Source organism: Diospyros lotus, chromosome 5 (genome assembly GCF_014633365.1).
Source record: "Diospyros lotus cultivar Yz01 chromosome 5, ASM1463336v1, whole genome shotgun sequence".
Classification (NCBI taxonomy): domain Eukaryota; kingdom Viridiplantae; phylum Streptophyta; class Magnoliopsida; order Ericales; family Ebenaceae; genus Diospyros; species Diospyros lotus.
The window spans coordinates 34,018,912-34,036,512 of record NC_068342.1 but is presented as its reverse complement, the minus strand read 5'-3'; the positions used below and the strand labels follow the sequence as shown (position 1 = coordinate 34,036,512).

The following is a 17,601-nucleotide window of genomic DNA, read 5'->3' as shown; positions in this document are numbered from 1 at the left end:
CCTTGCTCTGAATACTCCACGTCCCCTAGTCCGGTGGTATGGTTGCATTCAAGCACATGAAAGTTCCCAAAACGCACTTCGTTGTTAGGGTGATCTACTGAAAATCCTGGTACTGTAGAGTGCACCTGGTGGGAGCTTTTCGTGGCTCCCGTCCTGGTATGAGCGCTCCTTCGAGTGGGCTCGTCCAACTAGCTGATCTTGTCTCTCTCGGCATTTTGTGCTGAAATTGGCTATTTGTTGCGTTTCCCACAGGCGACGCCAAATTGTTATTATCAAAATATAATAATTAAAATTTATGATGTGGGGTCCACTCGAGCTCGGTGTCGGGTGAAGTTAGGTTGCCGTAAGAGATGTTGCTTCAAGGGAGATTGCCGTTAGGATGCTCGCCGCTAGGATTTGCCGTTAGTTCTCGCCACTAGCTTTCGCCACTAACTCTTGCGACTAGCTCTTGTCACAAGGTCTTGCCACTAGCTTTCGTCGCTAGTTCTTGTCACTAGCTCTCACCACAAGGTCTTGCCATTAGTTCTCGCCGCTAGCTCTGGCCACAAGATCTTGCCACTAGCTCTCGCCACAAGGTCTTACCACTAGCTCTTACCGCTAGCTCTTGCCACAAAGTCTTGCCACTAGCTCTCGCCACAAGGTCTTGCCACTAGCTCTCACCGCTAGGTTCGCTGCAAGACTTTACCTTCGTCGCTAGGTTCGCTGCAAGACTTTTCCCTCACCGCTAGGTTTTCGCCACAAAGATTCGGTCCTGTTAATGTTGAGAAAATGGGTTAGAAGACTCGCGGGAATCTTCCCCACGAAGACCCTCCAATGCCAAAGTCAGTCCCGAATCTCGATGAATCTTCACGAAAAAATAGTAAAAGTGTATTCAAAGTGTCCAGATTTTACCAAAGTTTTTTGAGGTCCCCATTAATGTTCTATAGATGGGTATTTATAGGGTACGATTCTCAAGGGTGTCTGGTGTCGACACGTGGTGGTTGTTGAATGGGTCAAAAATAAAAGAAGGGGGAGGTGGCTACGAGACTGGCCCTCGCGGCCAGCCTTGGCTCGCGGCAGGGTGCCGCGAGCCTGCCCTTGCGGCCAGCTTGGCCGCAAGGCTGGCCGCGGCCATGGCTCACGGCAGGCAACCGCAATCCTGCCTTTGCGGCCATCTTGGCCGCAAGGCTGGCTGCGGCCTTAGCTCGCAGTTGCCGCGAGCGCCTGCTGGCCGCAAGGTTGGCTCTCGCGGCCAGCTAGCCGCATGCACATCGCGGCAGGGTGCCGCGAGGCTAGCCCTTGCGGCTAGCTTGCCGCGGGCATTTGCCTGGTGGGGCTGGCCCTTGAAGCCAACCTTCTCCTTTTTGAAAAACTTTTTTTAATTTTTTCCTCTTTTCATTTTCGATGGCACAACAATAACAATATTCATTCTCTAATAATTTGAATCGACTCATAAATGCCTTGACTATATCTTTATCAAGGTAAGTAACCTCCTTGGTAAGAAGGCATTCGAATCCAAATTAGAATCCTCGATATCCTCGTGACCTACACAAGAAGACACCACAACCCCCCTGTATTTTTAATAACTTGATTTTTAATTTTTTTGGGTAAATCTAATATTATTAATAGAAATAAATTATGTAGACACTTCATACGATCCGACTCATTGGCGCAGAGATCTCATATATTTTAAAATTGGCCTTAAAAGTCCCTATGATTTTGACTTTTTGCGCATACACTCTTTATGTTTTAACAACTTTACCGAAAAATCTAAATTGAATTGAATTAAGTTAAAAAAGGTAAATTAAATGTAAATTTAATCACAATTAAATATAAACAAAATAAGGTTAAAGTTGGTTGCTGATGAAAGAAGATACTATTTTAAACAGGTTAAAGTGATGAGTGGCTAAAGAAGAACAATGCAATGAATTTGAATTGAACCTATTTGAAACCAATATAGATGAGTTTGGTTCTATCATCAAATAAAAAAAAAAAACTAATTGAAAAGGAAAGAAAAAAACAATAACGATCAAAGAAGAGAGATCAATCAAACTTATATAAATGAATTCATATGTGTTTGATTCAATAAAAAAGAAGAAGATAGATATGATCAAACCCATTTGGGTGCATTTCATATCTCGCGTGTATAGATTTAAACTATTTAGATAAAGATAGATTTAGGATATTCTGTAATTATCATTATTTTTTTTTTTCTGTTGTCTTCTTATTTTTTTCGTTTCTCACTCACCGACAATGAATTATTTGTTGACTGGAATTCACACATTTTTCGTGGTAATTTTTTTATTTAACTAATCCAATTAATGTAATAAGAAGCAAAAATAAGTCATTAGGGCAATCTTAAAATTGGGCAGAGGAAATGTGCATACCAACAAAAAAATTGACAATTTTTTATTTTAAATTAAATTTAAAATACAAAAAATGTAAATGTAAATGCATTAAATCAAATGTGATTTCTATACAATTTATCTTATCAACAATGAAAAAAAAAAAAAAACCCAAACTCAAGCCGATTGAAGACGGTTGTCCCTAGAAGGCATTCACCGCCGTTCAAAGATCACATCCATTGTATGAAGATACCAGTAGAGACGAAAACGCAATAATAATATAATAATAATAATAATAATATTAATAAAATAGAAAGCACGCAGAATCATATAGCAACAGCATAAAGAAAGTAGAGCAAAGCATAGCATTGGGATTTCGCTCTCTACAATTTTAGGGTTTTCTATTCACCTTCGTCCCCCTTTTTCTCTTCTCTTCTTCTGCCGGTTATTATTCTTAATTGAATCTTCTGAATCTGCTCGACCGGTGACGAATTCAGGGAAATCGATCTCTAAGTGGAGATTGGGATTTGTTGATTCTCGATTGAATTTGGGAATTAGGGTTTGCGAATTGGACGATGAGAAGTGGTTGCGATCGGGGAGGGTTTGATCGCCGGTAATCGGCGAGAGGGTTCGCGGTCTCGAGAGGGTTTGGGGTTTTGTATGGAAACTCGGAGCCGGAAGCGGGCGGAGGCCACCTCATCAGCCCCTTCTTCTTCATCCTCTGGTCCCGTCACCCGTTCAGCCAAGCGAGCTCGTCTCTCCGCCGCCTTGTCTTCAGTGCCCACTGCTACTAACGCAACCACCGCCGTCTCGACTCGGTCCCGATTTACTCGTTCACAAGACTCATTGGCTTCTTCTGCTGCTCCCATGGATTCGAGCAACGAGGGTTCTGGCTCTGGTGGCCGTCGCGAGTCCGGTGGCCGACGCGGAAAGAGCCACGACAATTCTGACAAGGGCAAGGAGAAGGAGCAGGAAGTTAGAGTTAGAGACAGAGAGAGGGACGCCGAGAGGAGCCTAGAGTTGAACATAGACGGTGGCGGTAGAGACGACGATGACAACGAGAGCGAAGGCGGAGTTGGGATTTTGCACCAGAATTTGACCTCTGCTAGCAGTGCACTTCAGGGGCTTCTTCGAAAACTGGGGGCGGGATTGGATGATTTGCTTCCATCATCGGCAATGGGATCCGCGTCTTCGTCCCACCAGAGTGGGAGGCTAAAGAAGATTTTGTCTGGGTTGCGAGCGGACGGAGAGGAAGGGCGACAAGTCGAGGCGTTGACTCAGCTTTGTGAGATGTTGTCGATTGGGACTGAGGAATCACTTAGTACTTTCTCCGTGGATTCTTTTGTGCCAGTGCTCGTTGGGCTGCTTAACCACGAGAGCAATCCGGATATTATGCTTTTAGCGGCCAGGGCGCTGACTCATCTGTGTGATGTGCTTCCTTCTTCTTGTGCTGCGGTTGTGCATTATGGTGCTGTTTCTTGCTTTGTTGCTCGATTGTTGACGATTGAGTACATGGACTTGGCTGAACAGGTGAGCTGATAAATTAAGAAGGAAAGAAAAAAGGGGCTGCTGGGATATAGGATGGGAACTGGAATGCACATAGTGATAAGTTTCAATCAGTTGCCTTCTTTCCCCCCTAATGAAACTGATGCATTTTTTTTCCCCAGATAGCAGTATGTCTATTACCACAATAATTTGTCACATTGGTAGAAATTGGCAGAAACTAAACCTTCTAAGTTTTGCTTTATAATATTCATGCTGCCTCTCTCTCTCTCTCACTTTCTCGATTCCTTGCTGTTTTCATGTCTGCAGTCGCTTCAAGCTCTAAAGAAAATATCTCAGGAACACCCTACTGCTTGTTTGAGGGAAGGTGCCCTAATGGCAGTGCTTTCATATCTCGACTTCTTCTCCACTGGAGTCCAGGTAGCTTATCGGCGTTGTCATTAATTTTTCAGTTAATTGTGTGTTAGATTATCCATTTTGAAGCCTTGTCTATTGATATTTCTCTTCTGGTGCTCTGTTGCAGCGAGTGGCATTGTCTACTGCAGCGAATATGTGCAAGAAACTTCCTTCAGATGCAGCTGACTTTGTGATGGAAGCTGTTCCTTTGCTGACTAATCTTCTTCAGTACCATGACAGCAAGGTGAGGTCATCTTCTCTCAGTTCAGTGTCAAAGGCATAATTTGCTTATCCTCTTCTTCACATTGTTTCTTTTTGTTCTATGTGCTTTTTCTCACATTTGTAGGTAGTAGAGCATGCTTCTGTCTGCTTGACTCGAATTGCTGAGGCGTTTGCATCATCTCCAGATAAGCTCGACGAGTTATGTAATCATGGACTTGTTACACAAGCTGCCACACTCATTTCAACAAGTAATTCTGGAGGTGCTCAAGCATCTCTAAGCACACCAACATACACGGTAGATTCAATTCTTCTTTTCTTTTTCAAGTTAATGTGCTTTGTGCATCTAGAATCCACTTTTGATTAAAAGGCATGCAGGGGTTGATCCGGCTGCTTTCAACATGTGCAAGTGGGTCTCCTCTTGGAGCCAAAGCTCTACTTCTCCTTGGGATCAGTGGTATTCTTAAAGATATACTATCAGGTTCTAGCCTTGTTGGTAGCACATCTGTGTCACCTGCCTTAAGTAGACCCTCAGAGCAGGTATTTTATTCTTCCTCTTCTTGCTAAAATTTGTTGTTCTCTTACACACATTGGAATAACCTTATTGGTGTCCACAATTTTTCTTTGGTGCACAAGATTGGATTTACAGATGGTTGGCGTTATTGGATAATTTGATATAAAAAACAATATTCTCTTATTACTGTATTACTTTTTTGGAGTCCTGTGTAGTGTGTACAATATTTCTCAAACTTGTATCTATCACCATGTAGTTATAGCACTCTGCCTTTTACCTTTGTATGCCTCCCAATCATAGGCTAATACGACACAATTGTGACCACCTACATCCACGAGATTGACCTTAAGGTTCAGAACTAGGGACTTTACTTGTGACCACCTACATCCATCAGGACTTATGTCTGGGTTATAGGGAAATTCTTAGCTGGGGACTAGGGACTTTACTTATTTCCTTTCGGTTTTCTCTCCAGGATGTGTCCTGTACTTGTCTTAGACTCAAGCATACACTCCCCGACTCAGTCCCTCAAATTCTCTTTCATCTCAACAACCCCATAGTGGATTGCCCTTTGTACAGTTGATCTTCTTGTGTTTTGTTGTGGGCAGTTGATCTTTCCCTTCAACAGTTGATCCTTTAGGTGGCAATTACGCTATAGTTGACTGCCCCTCCTCTTAGTCAAGGTCATTTCCCTTTTGATTTAGACAACTGATCCCATAGTTGACTGTGCTACTCAGAGCGGACCCAGTCTTCTTTTTGGTCCATAGTATACTGTCCTTGTTGCCTATTATCTCTTATCTGATATCTCAATTGACTTTAACCTGGTATCAGCTCACACTTGTCCCATATTAACTCATAATACATTGGGCATAAGGTTTCAATTAATGTGGCTACTTCATGCCGAGCATTCAATGTAAAGATTCTACATATAATTTGTAATGTTATGCTTCATTTCATTCATAACATGCTTTACCATACATCACCATGGTTCCTTAAATTAATACATTTTTCAACATGGTCTTCAAAATACATACTAAGAGCCCCCTAAACCCCCTGTATACTAAGTCCACCTTAATCTCAAATGTTGAGATGCACATGGCACGAGTTCACTAAGGTGTGCACACACAGCCACTGCACAAGCGCACACAACATGATAGCAGCTCTTTCCCAAACTTATATAATTATTTTACCCTTGGGTGCGCCCCTAGGTTTGGCCTCGTACTCCCACCCTCATCTGTCCAAATTCTCTCCCCACATGGACTGTGCCACTAGGTGACCATAGCTTGGCTCAAGAGAAATCTCATACTTTCACCCTTGGTATTATACAGCTCCTCATTGGGCTCATTTTCTCACTAGGCTAGCACAAGGGAAGTCTCACATACAGCCATGAACCCCTCACATCCAACATGTCAGCATAGTCATGCATCTCTATTGCACAGCAATACATGCAAGGAATCACGCCAATGTGCTGCCATAAATAATTCATGCAAATTTCCTGCAATATGCCATATATAAATAAGATATAGAATGCACCTTACTTCAACTAATGCATATTTCCTGCAATATGCCACATGAAAAAAAGCTTTATAGAACTGTGAAAATACTTAACGTTGTCTGACATAGAATGTTGGTTAGTTAAGTATTAACAAGTGAAAAATGAGTATAACAGAGCTAAGGATGTCAAGGTGGATGAGCGACCATAAAAAAAGACAATTAAAAATGAAGATATTTGTAATAAGTTTAAAGTGGCACTTATTGAAAATAAGATGACAGAGATATGTTTAGGGTGGTTTGAGTATGTGAAAAGAAGAGTAATAAAAGAACTTGTGATAGACTGAAAGAAATTCATAACAAAAAAGGTAGAGGAAGACCGAAGACCAAAGAAAAAAATTGTGGGGAACTCTGGAAAAATGTCATGGAATATGATGATCTTGTAGAAGATATATGGTTATGGATAGAGATGATTGACAAGTTAAAATCCATGGAATCAGCCCCACAAGTGAAATTAAGGGTTTGGTGTTTGTGTTTTTGGTTTTGGGATCATGGGACATTTTGAAGATGTACATAATGCTACAAGAAACAATATTGAGGGGCTGTTTGAGAGTTTTCTGTTTTCACTTTTTTTTTTTGGTTTTTGGTTCAGTTTTTGCCTTCAATTAAAAAAAAATAAAAGCTTGACTGTTGACATATTGTTTGATAACTGTATCCCATCTTCAGTTTTCTTCCTCTGCTTTGTTCTTCCTCCTCCTCTCCATCACTGGTGGGAGTTGTTGGATGTGCAACTTTGGGCATTGGATTTGGCAACTCCCAGGCTTGAATATTGGATTATGCTTTTGATAGAGCACAATAGTATCTATAACCATATGGTGGTGTCATGCCGGCAGTTTACCAAGAGTAATTTTAAATTTTTGCTAATTAAGACCTTCTAATTGTAAGTTCCTTCCAGCTGTAGCCTTAGGTGCTAGTGGGATCAGCAGGTTGGTTAGAATCAAGCTGTTACATGGTTAAGGAAGAGGGCCCCATCTGTCAGGGGAATAATTCCTCCAAACGTCCTTATATAGGACCCTACCGTGCAGTGTAAAGGCATGCAAAAATAATCAAGAATATTCTCTTCCAGCTACTATCTCTCTCTTTCTTCCTCTGTCTCTCTCGTCTATTTCTCTCTCTCTCTCTCTCTCTTTCTAATTCCTTGCTATCTCTTTCGCAATTCCCTCAGAATTGTGGTAAACGCAGCTACCGCCGCAGCGGGGTTGTGACAGGTGGACACCAAGTAGTCGAGGAAACTTGAAAGAGTTGGTTTAGTTAAATATTTCATTAACTGGACTATTGATTTATTGCCGTTGGTTGTTGCATATGATTGTTCTGTTAACAATGTTAGGTTATGAAAATTGGTGGTTCTACATAATGGTTGGAACATGTATTGTCATACATTTTTTCCATAGTATCTTGCTGGTTATGTTGGCTTGTTAATTATTATTTTTATTAATTTTTGGTTTGTTACTTATCCGAATTCTTCTCATTTTCATTATGCTGCTTAGATTTTTGAGATCGTGAATCTTGCAAATGAGCTTCTTCCGCCACTGCCTCAAGGGACAATATCTCTTCCAGCCAGCACAACACTTGTTAAAGGATCCCACTTGAAGAAGTCACCTGCGAGCAGTTCTGGCCAGCGAGAAGACATGAATGGTAGTGTAACTGAGGTTTCAGCTCGGGAGAAGTTATTAAATGATCAGCCAGAACTTCTGCAGCAATTTGGAATTGATCTTCTTCCAGTTCTAATTCAGGTTTGTTTTCCAAGAATGTGGTTTGTTCTTATCCTAATTACTACTACAATAACATGCCAATCCATTATCCCACTATGTGGGTTGGCTACATGAATTCTTACTTTCTATTCATTTATCCATTGCCTTATCTTCTGTAAGGCCCATATGCTCAATATCAAACCTAAGTGTCCTATACCAAGTCTTTTGGTCTTCCTCTACCTCTTTTGCTCACTGTGTTTCATTTTTCTACTTCTCTTACATGAGCCTCTATTGGTCTTCTTCTCATATCAGTCTGACCCTATTACGAATAATCTTACTTCTAATTTTGTCTTCTATTGTATGGCTACACATTCATCTTAGCATCCATCTTGTCCTAATTACTGGTTTTACTAAATACTTTATTGTTTGTTTGTCAAGCAGATATATGGGCCTTGTGTGAATGGTCCTGTGCGGCACAAATGTCTTGCAATCATTGGAAAATTGATGTACTTTAGCAGTGCAGATATGATCAAGACTCTAATAAGCGTCACAAACATATCCAGGTATTGCAATCTGTAAATTGCATGCATAATATGTGCGTGTTTGTGTGTTTTGCAGCAATTGTTGGATGTTGATAGGGTTCTCTCTCTCTCTGTCTCTCTCAACCCCCCCCCCCCCCCCCCCCCCCTCTTCAAAAAAAAAAAAAAATGTGCAGTTTCTTAGCTGGAGTTTTAGCATGGAAAGATCCACAAGTCTTGGTTCCTGCACTTCAAATAGCAGAGATTCTGATGGAAAAACTTCCTGGGACTTTCTCCAATATGTTTGTGAGGGAAGGGGTAGTTCATGCAGTGGATGCTCTTATATTAGCTGGGTCTTCTGGTAGTGCTTCATCCCAGCCATCATCCAATGAGAAGGACAATGATTCTATTCCTGGATCTTCATCACGTAGACGATATCGACGGCGTGGTGCTAACTTCAATGCAGATCCACATTCTGCTGAAGATTCAAACAGTCCAGTTCCAACTATCAGTACACCTCCAAACTCAGCTGAAATTCCTACCAGTAACTCAAGTCTTCGTATGGCCGTCAGTGCATGTGCCAAAGCTTTCAAAGATAAATATTTTCCTTCTGATCCTGGGGCCATTGAAGTTGGAGTTACTGATGATCTTCTACATTTGAAGAATCTGTGTACAAAGTTGAATTCTAGTGTTGATGATCAAAAGACTAAATCAAAAGGGAAGTCTAAAGCCTCTGGGTCTTGGTTCGCTGAATTTTCTGCTAGTAAAGAGGAGAACTTGGTAAGTGTGATATCTGAGATACTTGCAGAACTAAGCAAGGGAGATGGTGTGTCCACTTTTGAGTTCATTGGGAGTGGAGTTGTGGCTGCTTTACTGAACTATCTTTCTTGTGGATGCTTCTCCAAAGAGAGAATTTCAGAAGTTAACCTTCCCAAGCTTCGTCAGCAAGCGCTCATAAGATACAAGCAATTCATTACAATTGCTCTCCCTTCTAGCATTGATGAAGGAAATGTGGCTCCAATGAGCATCTTAGTTCAGAAGCTTCAGGATGCTTTATCCTCCTTGGAGCGCTTCCCTGTTGTGCTGAGCCACACTTCTCGATCATCTAGTGGACATTCGCGAATGTCATCTGGTCTTAGTGCATTGTCTCAGCCATTTAAGTTGCGTTTATGTAGAGCACAAGGAGAAAAATCACTACGTGATTATTCTAACAATATTGTGTTAATTGATCCATTAGCTATTTTAGCAGCTGTGGAGGACTTCCTCTGGCCCAGAGTTCAAAGAAGTGAATCTGGGCCGAAGCCTTCAGTGTCTGGTGGGAACTGTGAGTCTGGGACAGGAACTGCCACAGCTGGTGCTTCATTGCCATCCACTCCAGCTTCTACTACTCGTCGCCATTCTACTAGATCTAGATCCTCTGTTAATATTGGAGACACAACTAAAAAGGAGTCATCACAAGATCAAAATGCTAGCTCATCAAAGGGAAAGGGTAAGGCTGTTCTGAAGTCTGCTCAAGAGGAGGCCAAGGGACCTCAAACAAGAAATGCTGCATCTAGAAGAGCAGCACTAGATAAAGATACACAAATGAAGACTGTAAATGGAGACTCGAGTTCTGAGGTATGCTTTAGATCCTATTCACCATGGAAATATCTTATACATATTCTCAGCATGGTTGAGGATTTTTTTGTTTAATTGAACCATATTTGGTTACTCTGTCATTCATTTCTGATTAGTATGCCACCTCTCTGCTAGCTTTGGTGTGTTCCTTATGAACTTAATATTTCTCAGTAGCTATTACATATGCAAGATTTTGTTTGTTAATGTGGAGGAGATTTTGATGATGTTGGTTACCTGGTTCTGTACTGATTTGGAGGTTTCTCTTATTGTATTGGTTGACTTAGATGATATCACTCTTTATAAGCTAATGTTGTGCATAGTATTAGATCTTGGGAGTCAATGACGATATGTTTGTCTGTTGGAATTGGAGCCCCAAATTGGTGCCTCGTGCAAAAGGAACATTCTGTTGTGACCTTCCATGGTCATTTCAGAACTTTTGGAAATGGAGTTGATGAGGTCAGCAAGGTTTCAACTTTGTTGTTATTTCAATAACTAGGGCAAATATTTATCTGTTGGATAATCTTCAAGGACAAAACCCTTTTGATGTGATCTTGGACATTCATGGGGAAGACAAGGGTTTTCCGTCACCGATCAAACTCTTAAGAACTCATGGGGCTGAAAGGATTTCCATTAGACTTCTGTCCATCTTTCCACATTTTGTTGTCAGCTGCTATTTGTCTTTGTGTAGCCAGCCATGAGGTATTCTAGAAGATCTTATATTTAGTGGTTTTCCTTTCTCGTATATTTTGACTTAAAATGTGTACAATTTCCTGTTATTTACATTCCCAGTCAGTATAAAGCAGAACTATAACCTTTCAGATGTTGCTTTAATGCAAAGAAGGTGATGCTACTTTTTAAGACGTTAGGTCTCTCTCTCTCTTTCTATCCATGTGGATTTCCAACCTTCTGGCTCATGTTATTATCTGGATGCTAATTTTCATGAATTTCTCATCTCTTTCAAGTCATCCGTCTAGATAATAAGTACATAAACATGATAAATGAGGTAAACTGTATTTATATACTTTGGACACTGGTTTTATCATGCAACCGGTCTTAATTGTATTTTCTATCCTTTCTGCTGAGCCAGACAGGTGTAGCAAGTCAAGATTATAGAAAGAAATCTTGCTATCTATTTTATTGGTATTGTCCTTTTTGTTCTCCTATATGAACTTATATTGACTTGATATGTAGGATGAGGATCTGGATGTATCTCCTGTAGAGATTGATGATGCATTGGTGATTGAAGATGATGATATCACAGATGAAGATGAAGATGACCACGATGATGTACGTGATGGAAAATTTCTGGTTTATAGATGAAATAATTTTGTGATGGCTCACTGAATGTTTTTATTGCCCCTGGTATTTATAGGTAGCATCAAATTATACCAATGGTTACTAGATTGGTAGCACTTGTGCCCTAAAAGGAAAGAGATCCCTAATACTGAAACTTGTAGTTTTAGTGACTGGATTTATTATTCATTTTGAGGACATGAATCTGGCAACTATTGCTCATGGTAGTCATATTGGCGGTAAACGGAACCCAAATGTTTTAACAAATTGGAAGCACTTCTCTTCCTAACACACACTAAAAGCTGGAATATAACAGTTGGTTTTCTCATGCACGTGTTTGTATAATGGGGATGGTAGAAAAAGAGGGTTGGTTTATATTTGCATGGTTATTTGGAATCCTGAGATAAAACATGCAATTTGTAAATGGCAATCTCAGTTAATTAAATTTGACCTTATGAGTTTCTTGCTTGTCATATTTTCAGGTCCTGGGAGATCATTCTCTCCCTGTTTGCATGCCGGAGAGAGTACACGATGTGAAATTGGGTGATCCAGGTGAGGATAGTTCTGTTGCACCTTCAGCAAGTGAAAGCCAGTCCAATCCAGCTTCTGGTTCTAGTAGCAAGGCAACTTCAGTTAGAGGCTCAGATTATACCGAATTTAGGAGTGGGTCCTCATTTGGTTCAAGAGGTGCAATGTCATTTGCTGCTGCTGCCATGGCTGGGCTTGCATCTACAAATGGTAGAGGTGTGAGGGGTGGAAGAGATCGGCATGGGCGTCCCCTATTTGGTTCCAATGATCCTCCCAGACTCATTTTTTGTGCAGGTGGGAAGCAGCTTAACAGGCACTTGACCATCTATCAGGCTATCCAACGCCAGCTTGTGCTAGACGAGGACGATGAGGAGAGATTTACAGGAAATGATTTTGTATCTAGTGATGGAAGTAGGTTGTGGAGTGATGTTTATACTATAACATACCAAAGGGCAGACAGCCAGAGTGATAGGGGTTCAGCTGGAGCATCAAATTCTACCGTTACATCTAAGTCTGCCAAAGCAGGGTCCATGCCAAATTCCAGCACTGATTCTTCTTTGCATAGAATATCACTTCTTGATAGTATTTTGCAGGGGGAACTTCCTTGTGATTTAGAAAGAAGCAATTCTACTTATAATATACTAGCACTGCTGCGTGTGTTGGAGAGTTTGAACCAGCTTGCACCTCGATTAAGAGTCCAGGCAGTGACTGACACTTTTGCTGAAGGAAAGATTTCAAGTTTAGATGAACTTAATTCCAGTGGAACCAGGATTCCTTCTGAGGAATTTATTAATAGTAAACTCACTCCAAAACTAGCTCGACAAATCCAGGATGCTCTTGCACTTTGCAGTGGAAGTCTTCCGTCATGGTGTTATCAGTTGACAAGAGCATGCCCATTCTTGTTTCCTTTTGAGACTCGACGTCAGTACTTCTATTCCACTGCTTTTGGGTTGTCTAGGGCTTTGAATCGGCTACAGCAGCAACAGGGTGTGGATAGTCAAGGTTCAATCAGTGAAAGAGAGGTTAGGGTTGGGAGGTTACAACGCCAAAAAGTGCGTGTATCTCGTAATCGCATTCTAGATTCTGCTACAAAAGTTATGGAGATGTATTCGAGCCAAAAGGCTGTGCTTGAAGTAGAATATTTTGGTGAAGTTGGTACTGGTTTGGGTCCTACTTTGGAGTTTTACACCCTTTTAAGCCATGAATTGCAAAAAGTTGGACTTCAAATGTGGAGGTCAAATACTATTTCAGACAAACCTTTAATGGCAGTAGATGATGAACCCAAAAATGGGACAATCAGTCATGAGACTCTACCAGGATCAGCAAGTGATGGTGATTTTGTCCAGGCTCGTCTTGGGTTGTTCCCTCGTCCTTGGTCCCCAAATATTGATGCCTGTGATGGTGGCCAATTCTTGAAAGTAGTTGAATATTTCCGGCTACTTGGGCGTGTGATGGCCAAGGCTCTTCAAGATGGGAGACTTTTGGACCTGCCAATGTCAACAGCTTTTTATAAGCTTGTTCTTGGACAGGTATTCACTGTCCATTCTTATTATCCAGATTGAAAAGGATGCAGCTTTAGAGATTGCAAATGCTATATTATTTTTTTTGTTCCCTACATTTAGAATTCTCCATTTCATTGCAGGAGCTTGATTTGCATGACATTCTTTCTTTTGATGCTGAGCTTGGGAGGACTTTGCAAGAACTGCAAGCTCTTGTCTGCAGGAAACTGTATCTTGAATCAATTGGTGGGCATACTTCTAAAGAAGTTGCAGATTTACAATTGCGTGGGACTTCATTTGAGGATCTGTGTTTGGATTTCACGCTGCCTGGCTATCCAGATTATGTTCTGAAACCAGTTGAAGATAATGTACTTCACATCACGTCCTTGTATTGTTATATTATCGCCACCTTGATGTCATGTTATTTATGATGACATTAATCGGCCTTTTACTTTGTTGTATCTTTTAGGCGGATATCAATAACTTGGATGAGTACATATCCTTGGTGGTTGATGCTACTGTTAAGACTGGAATTACGAGGCAAATGGAAGCATTTAGAGCTGGGTTCAATCAAGTAACTAACTTTCGCACTTTGTATAATGTTGTAGTTTCTAGGGGATGTCTCTTATGGATGGTTCTTTATGTGCATAGTCTTTCTTGTTTTTTTGGGTTTTTGTTACCTTTTTTTAAACATTTGTGTTGGGAACTGTCAGGTCTTTGACATCTCTACTCTGCAAATATTTTCTCCACATGAACTGGACTATCTGCTTTGTGGCCGTAGAGAGCTGTGGGAGGTAATATTTCTCCTCTCTGGTCTTATGGACAAGAGTGCTATTAAAACTTATATTTGGCTTGTACTTGCATGGTTAATATTACAATATATGTCAAATTTCTCTTCTTGCAGGCTGAGACACTTGCTGATCACATAAAATTTGATCATGGATATAATGCCAAGAGCCCTGCAATTGTTAATGTATTTTCCTCATTCAGGATTTAATTTTTGGAAATTGTCTTTGATATTGTTCCTTTCGTAAGCTAATATGGTTTGTTGGTGGCTGTATTTAGTTGCTTGAGATAATGGGAGAATTCACTTCAGAACAGCAGCGAGCTTTCTGTCAGTTTGTTACTGGTGCTCCTCGGCTTCCACCTGGTGGTTTGGCAGTGTTAAACCCGAAGTTGACAATTGTGAGGAAGGTATGGACCCGGACAACTTCATCAAAGGACTTGGTGATTTTATGTTGGTTTGATTGGTTATTGCATTGTTTGTGGTGTTTATGTTTGAATATTTAATACTTGGATGCAGCATTCATCGACAACTGTTAACACAGCAACTGATGGAAGTGGATTATCAGAATCTGTAGATGATGACTTGCCAAGTGTAATGACATGTGCTAATTACCTCAAACTTCCTCCTTATTCTACCAAGGTACAATATTCAGAGAATAAAATTTTAATTTTTAATGAAAAAGAACTAAAATAAGCGTAAATAATTTTTCCTGTCCCAAGGTACTGACAGATTTTCTTCCCTAAACAGGAAGTTATGTACAAGAAACTACTCTATGCAATAAGTGAAGGGCAGGGATCGTTTGATTTGTCATGAGTTTTCCAAACTAACCAATTAATTTGTGCATAGTATTATGTTGGAAAACTTTCGTGCTCGTGATGAAATGACTAATTTTGGCGGTGGGAGCAAGTAGCATTTGTCCGTGCTGAAATTACAGCCTCTTTTGGGTACTGGCAGCATTTTGAAGGTTTGTTTTTGTATACTATTGTAGTTAGTAGGTCATATTGGGATTTACATGTGTTTCGGTAATAATAATAGTGTAATCATTATATTATTTCAAAGCTTATTTTGCAACAAAAACTATTTGATTTTCCCAGATCTTGTCTTCAGATATTTTCTGCATTTAATTATGATATAAAAATTCCTTCCATTCATTCTTCCCTGTATATTTTGAATGAATGATTCTTTAATATTCTTTGGACAATCTGGTCTTACCAGCTTTTATTTGTGATTCCAAATCAGGTTCCTCAAATGCCATTTGAGTGACGTACTTGGGGAAGATGATCAAGGAGCTTCTCTGGAGACTGGATTTTGTTGTTTGGGGGTGGGGCGGGGGGGTGGGGGGCGCTTCTGCTCCATATGCCTGTAAATAAATAGGAATTTTATGATTATCATTATTCAACAACTTAAAATGGCTGAAGAATACATGTGCAGTCATGTCTCTTCTCTCAAACCTTTCATTCTGCTCATAAATACAAGCGGTGTATGTTCCTCTGATCATTTTTCTCAAAACAATAAATACTAGTGTAGAGCAAGATGAAAGGGGAAAAGGTTGGTTTTATTTTCTTTGGAGAATGACTGTGATGTGGTTGGGACTTATTTGGCTCCTACCATGTCTTGGCTGTGGCATAAATGCGTACAACTACACACTCAAGGAACCAAATAAAAAGTTTAGTTGATGGCATGCTTGCATTGCATTGTCACATTATTTAGATGGCTGTGGGATATCATATCTATATTGGGGGGGTGGATCAACTGGTGTTCATTTGAATGCGTTTAATTGCTTCAGCCTTCAGCTACGAGGCATATGATACTTGATCCTTGTGCATTTCAGCTAGGCCCATGATGTCTGGATATTTGGTGAGAGAGAAGGATGGTGCTGGCTCAAGGCCATATCATCAAAATGTGCACTAACATGACTGGATTGTTGGGGCATAAAACTCGCTGAGCTGAACACTGCAATTTGTTTTAAATGGGAAGGCGTGTCGAAACGGGAGGCCCCCCCCCCCCCCCCCCCCCCCCCCCCCTCCCCTCGTTTTGTTTTGTTTGCTAGAACCTTCAATTTTCATTAAAACTTTTTTTTTTAAAAAAAAATGAAAAATTAAAATTAAAAGCAAAAAAAAAAAAAAAAAAGAGATCCCAGCACCATCATTTGGTCCAAATTGTTGAATTAAATTAAACTAGCTAATTTAGTTTGGTTTGCTTTGAAAATTTTAAAATTACAATTTAAGATTTAGTTTTGATTTATATTAAAGATTTTAAGAACTAATATTAAGATGGAGTCTAAATGAATACTTATTCTATTATTTTGTTTTGTTTGTAAGGAGATGCCTAACCTAATGATGTCTTTTATCTTTTGTCCTCTACATTTAAGACTTGTAATCATATATGTGCCGTATTATTTCTTAAGCCAATGCATTGTTAATTTTTTTTTGTCATTTAATTTGATAATTGATTTCTTATACCATAAGGTGGAGCTATTGTGAGAAAGAAATTATATGTTATATAGTCTTGTCTAATGAGCAGTTATAGTTAGAGAGTTTATTTTTATAATTATTATGTTTTTTATTTTATTTTTTTGATTGATTGTGTTATTTTATGACCTTTTTTGTAATTTTATTTTTGAAATATTATTATTTATTTATTGAAAATAATAAAAATTATACCAACACTTATGGAGTGCAAGGGAATTTCAATTAGATTTAGCAAAAGTCTAAATGAGCCTCTAACTGGGTTGATTTCAAATTTGAAAATTTTAAATATGAACTAAAATATTGATATTCAATTCAATGACTTAAGAATCACGATCGATTGATTATAATTCTAATTTAATTATTACTTAAAATTAATTAACTAATATATATATACACACACATATATATTATTATTATTACTAGTTTTCAGTGATGCACGGAGGTGTAATCAAAATAAATTTAAAAATTAAATTTTAATTAATATTAAAAAAATTATATATTAGTCTTGAAAATGTAATATTTTAAATCTTAATTAATATTCAGGTCTTGCATTAAATTAAAAGTAATGATTGATTAATTATTAAAATAAGAATATTTATTATATTATATATTTATTTATAAATTATAATTATAAATATAAATTAAAACTTCTAAATGTGAAGAAACATGGAATTTTCAATATTAATTAAAAAT

The 17,601-nt window shown here is 39.3% G+C and overlaps 1 protein-coding gene across 1 annotated transcript; it reads left to right on the top strand.

Moving 5' to 3' along the window:
- Positions 1-2,663: 2,663 nt before the first annotated feature.
- On the top strand, positions 2,664-16,124 carry LOC127801543 (E3 ubiquitin-protein ligase UPL3). Its single transcript, XM_052336769.1, has 18 exons — positions 2,664-3,854; positions 4,137-4,247; positions 4,351-4,467; positions 4,570-4,740; positions 4,821-4,982; positions 7,992-8,237; positions 8,637-8,758; positions 8,911-10,330; positions 11,522-11,617; positions 12,106-13,680; positions 13,794-14,018; positions 14,120-14,224; positions 14,364-14,444; positions 14,555-14,623; positions 14,716-14,844; positions 14,954-15,076; positions 15,185-15,401; positions 15,677-16,124. Exons 1-17 carry the CDS (start codon positions 2,985-2,987, stop codon positions 15,248-15,250), a joined length of 5,688 nt encoding a protein of 1,895 aa, XP_052192729.1. The 5' UTR covers positions 2,664-2,984; the 3' UTR covers positions 15,251-15,401; positions 15,677-16,124.
- The last annotated feature ends 1,477 nt before the right edge of the window (positions 16,125-17,601 follow it).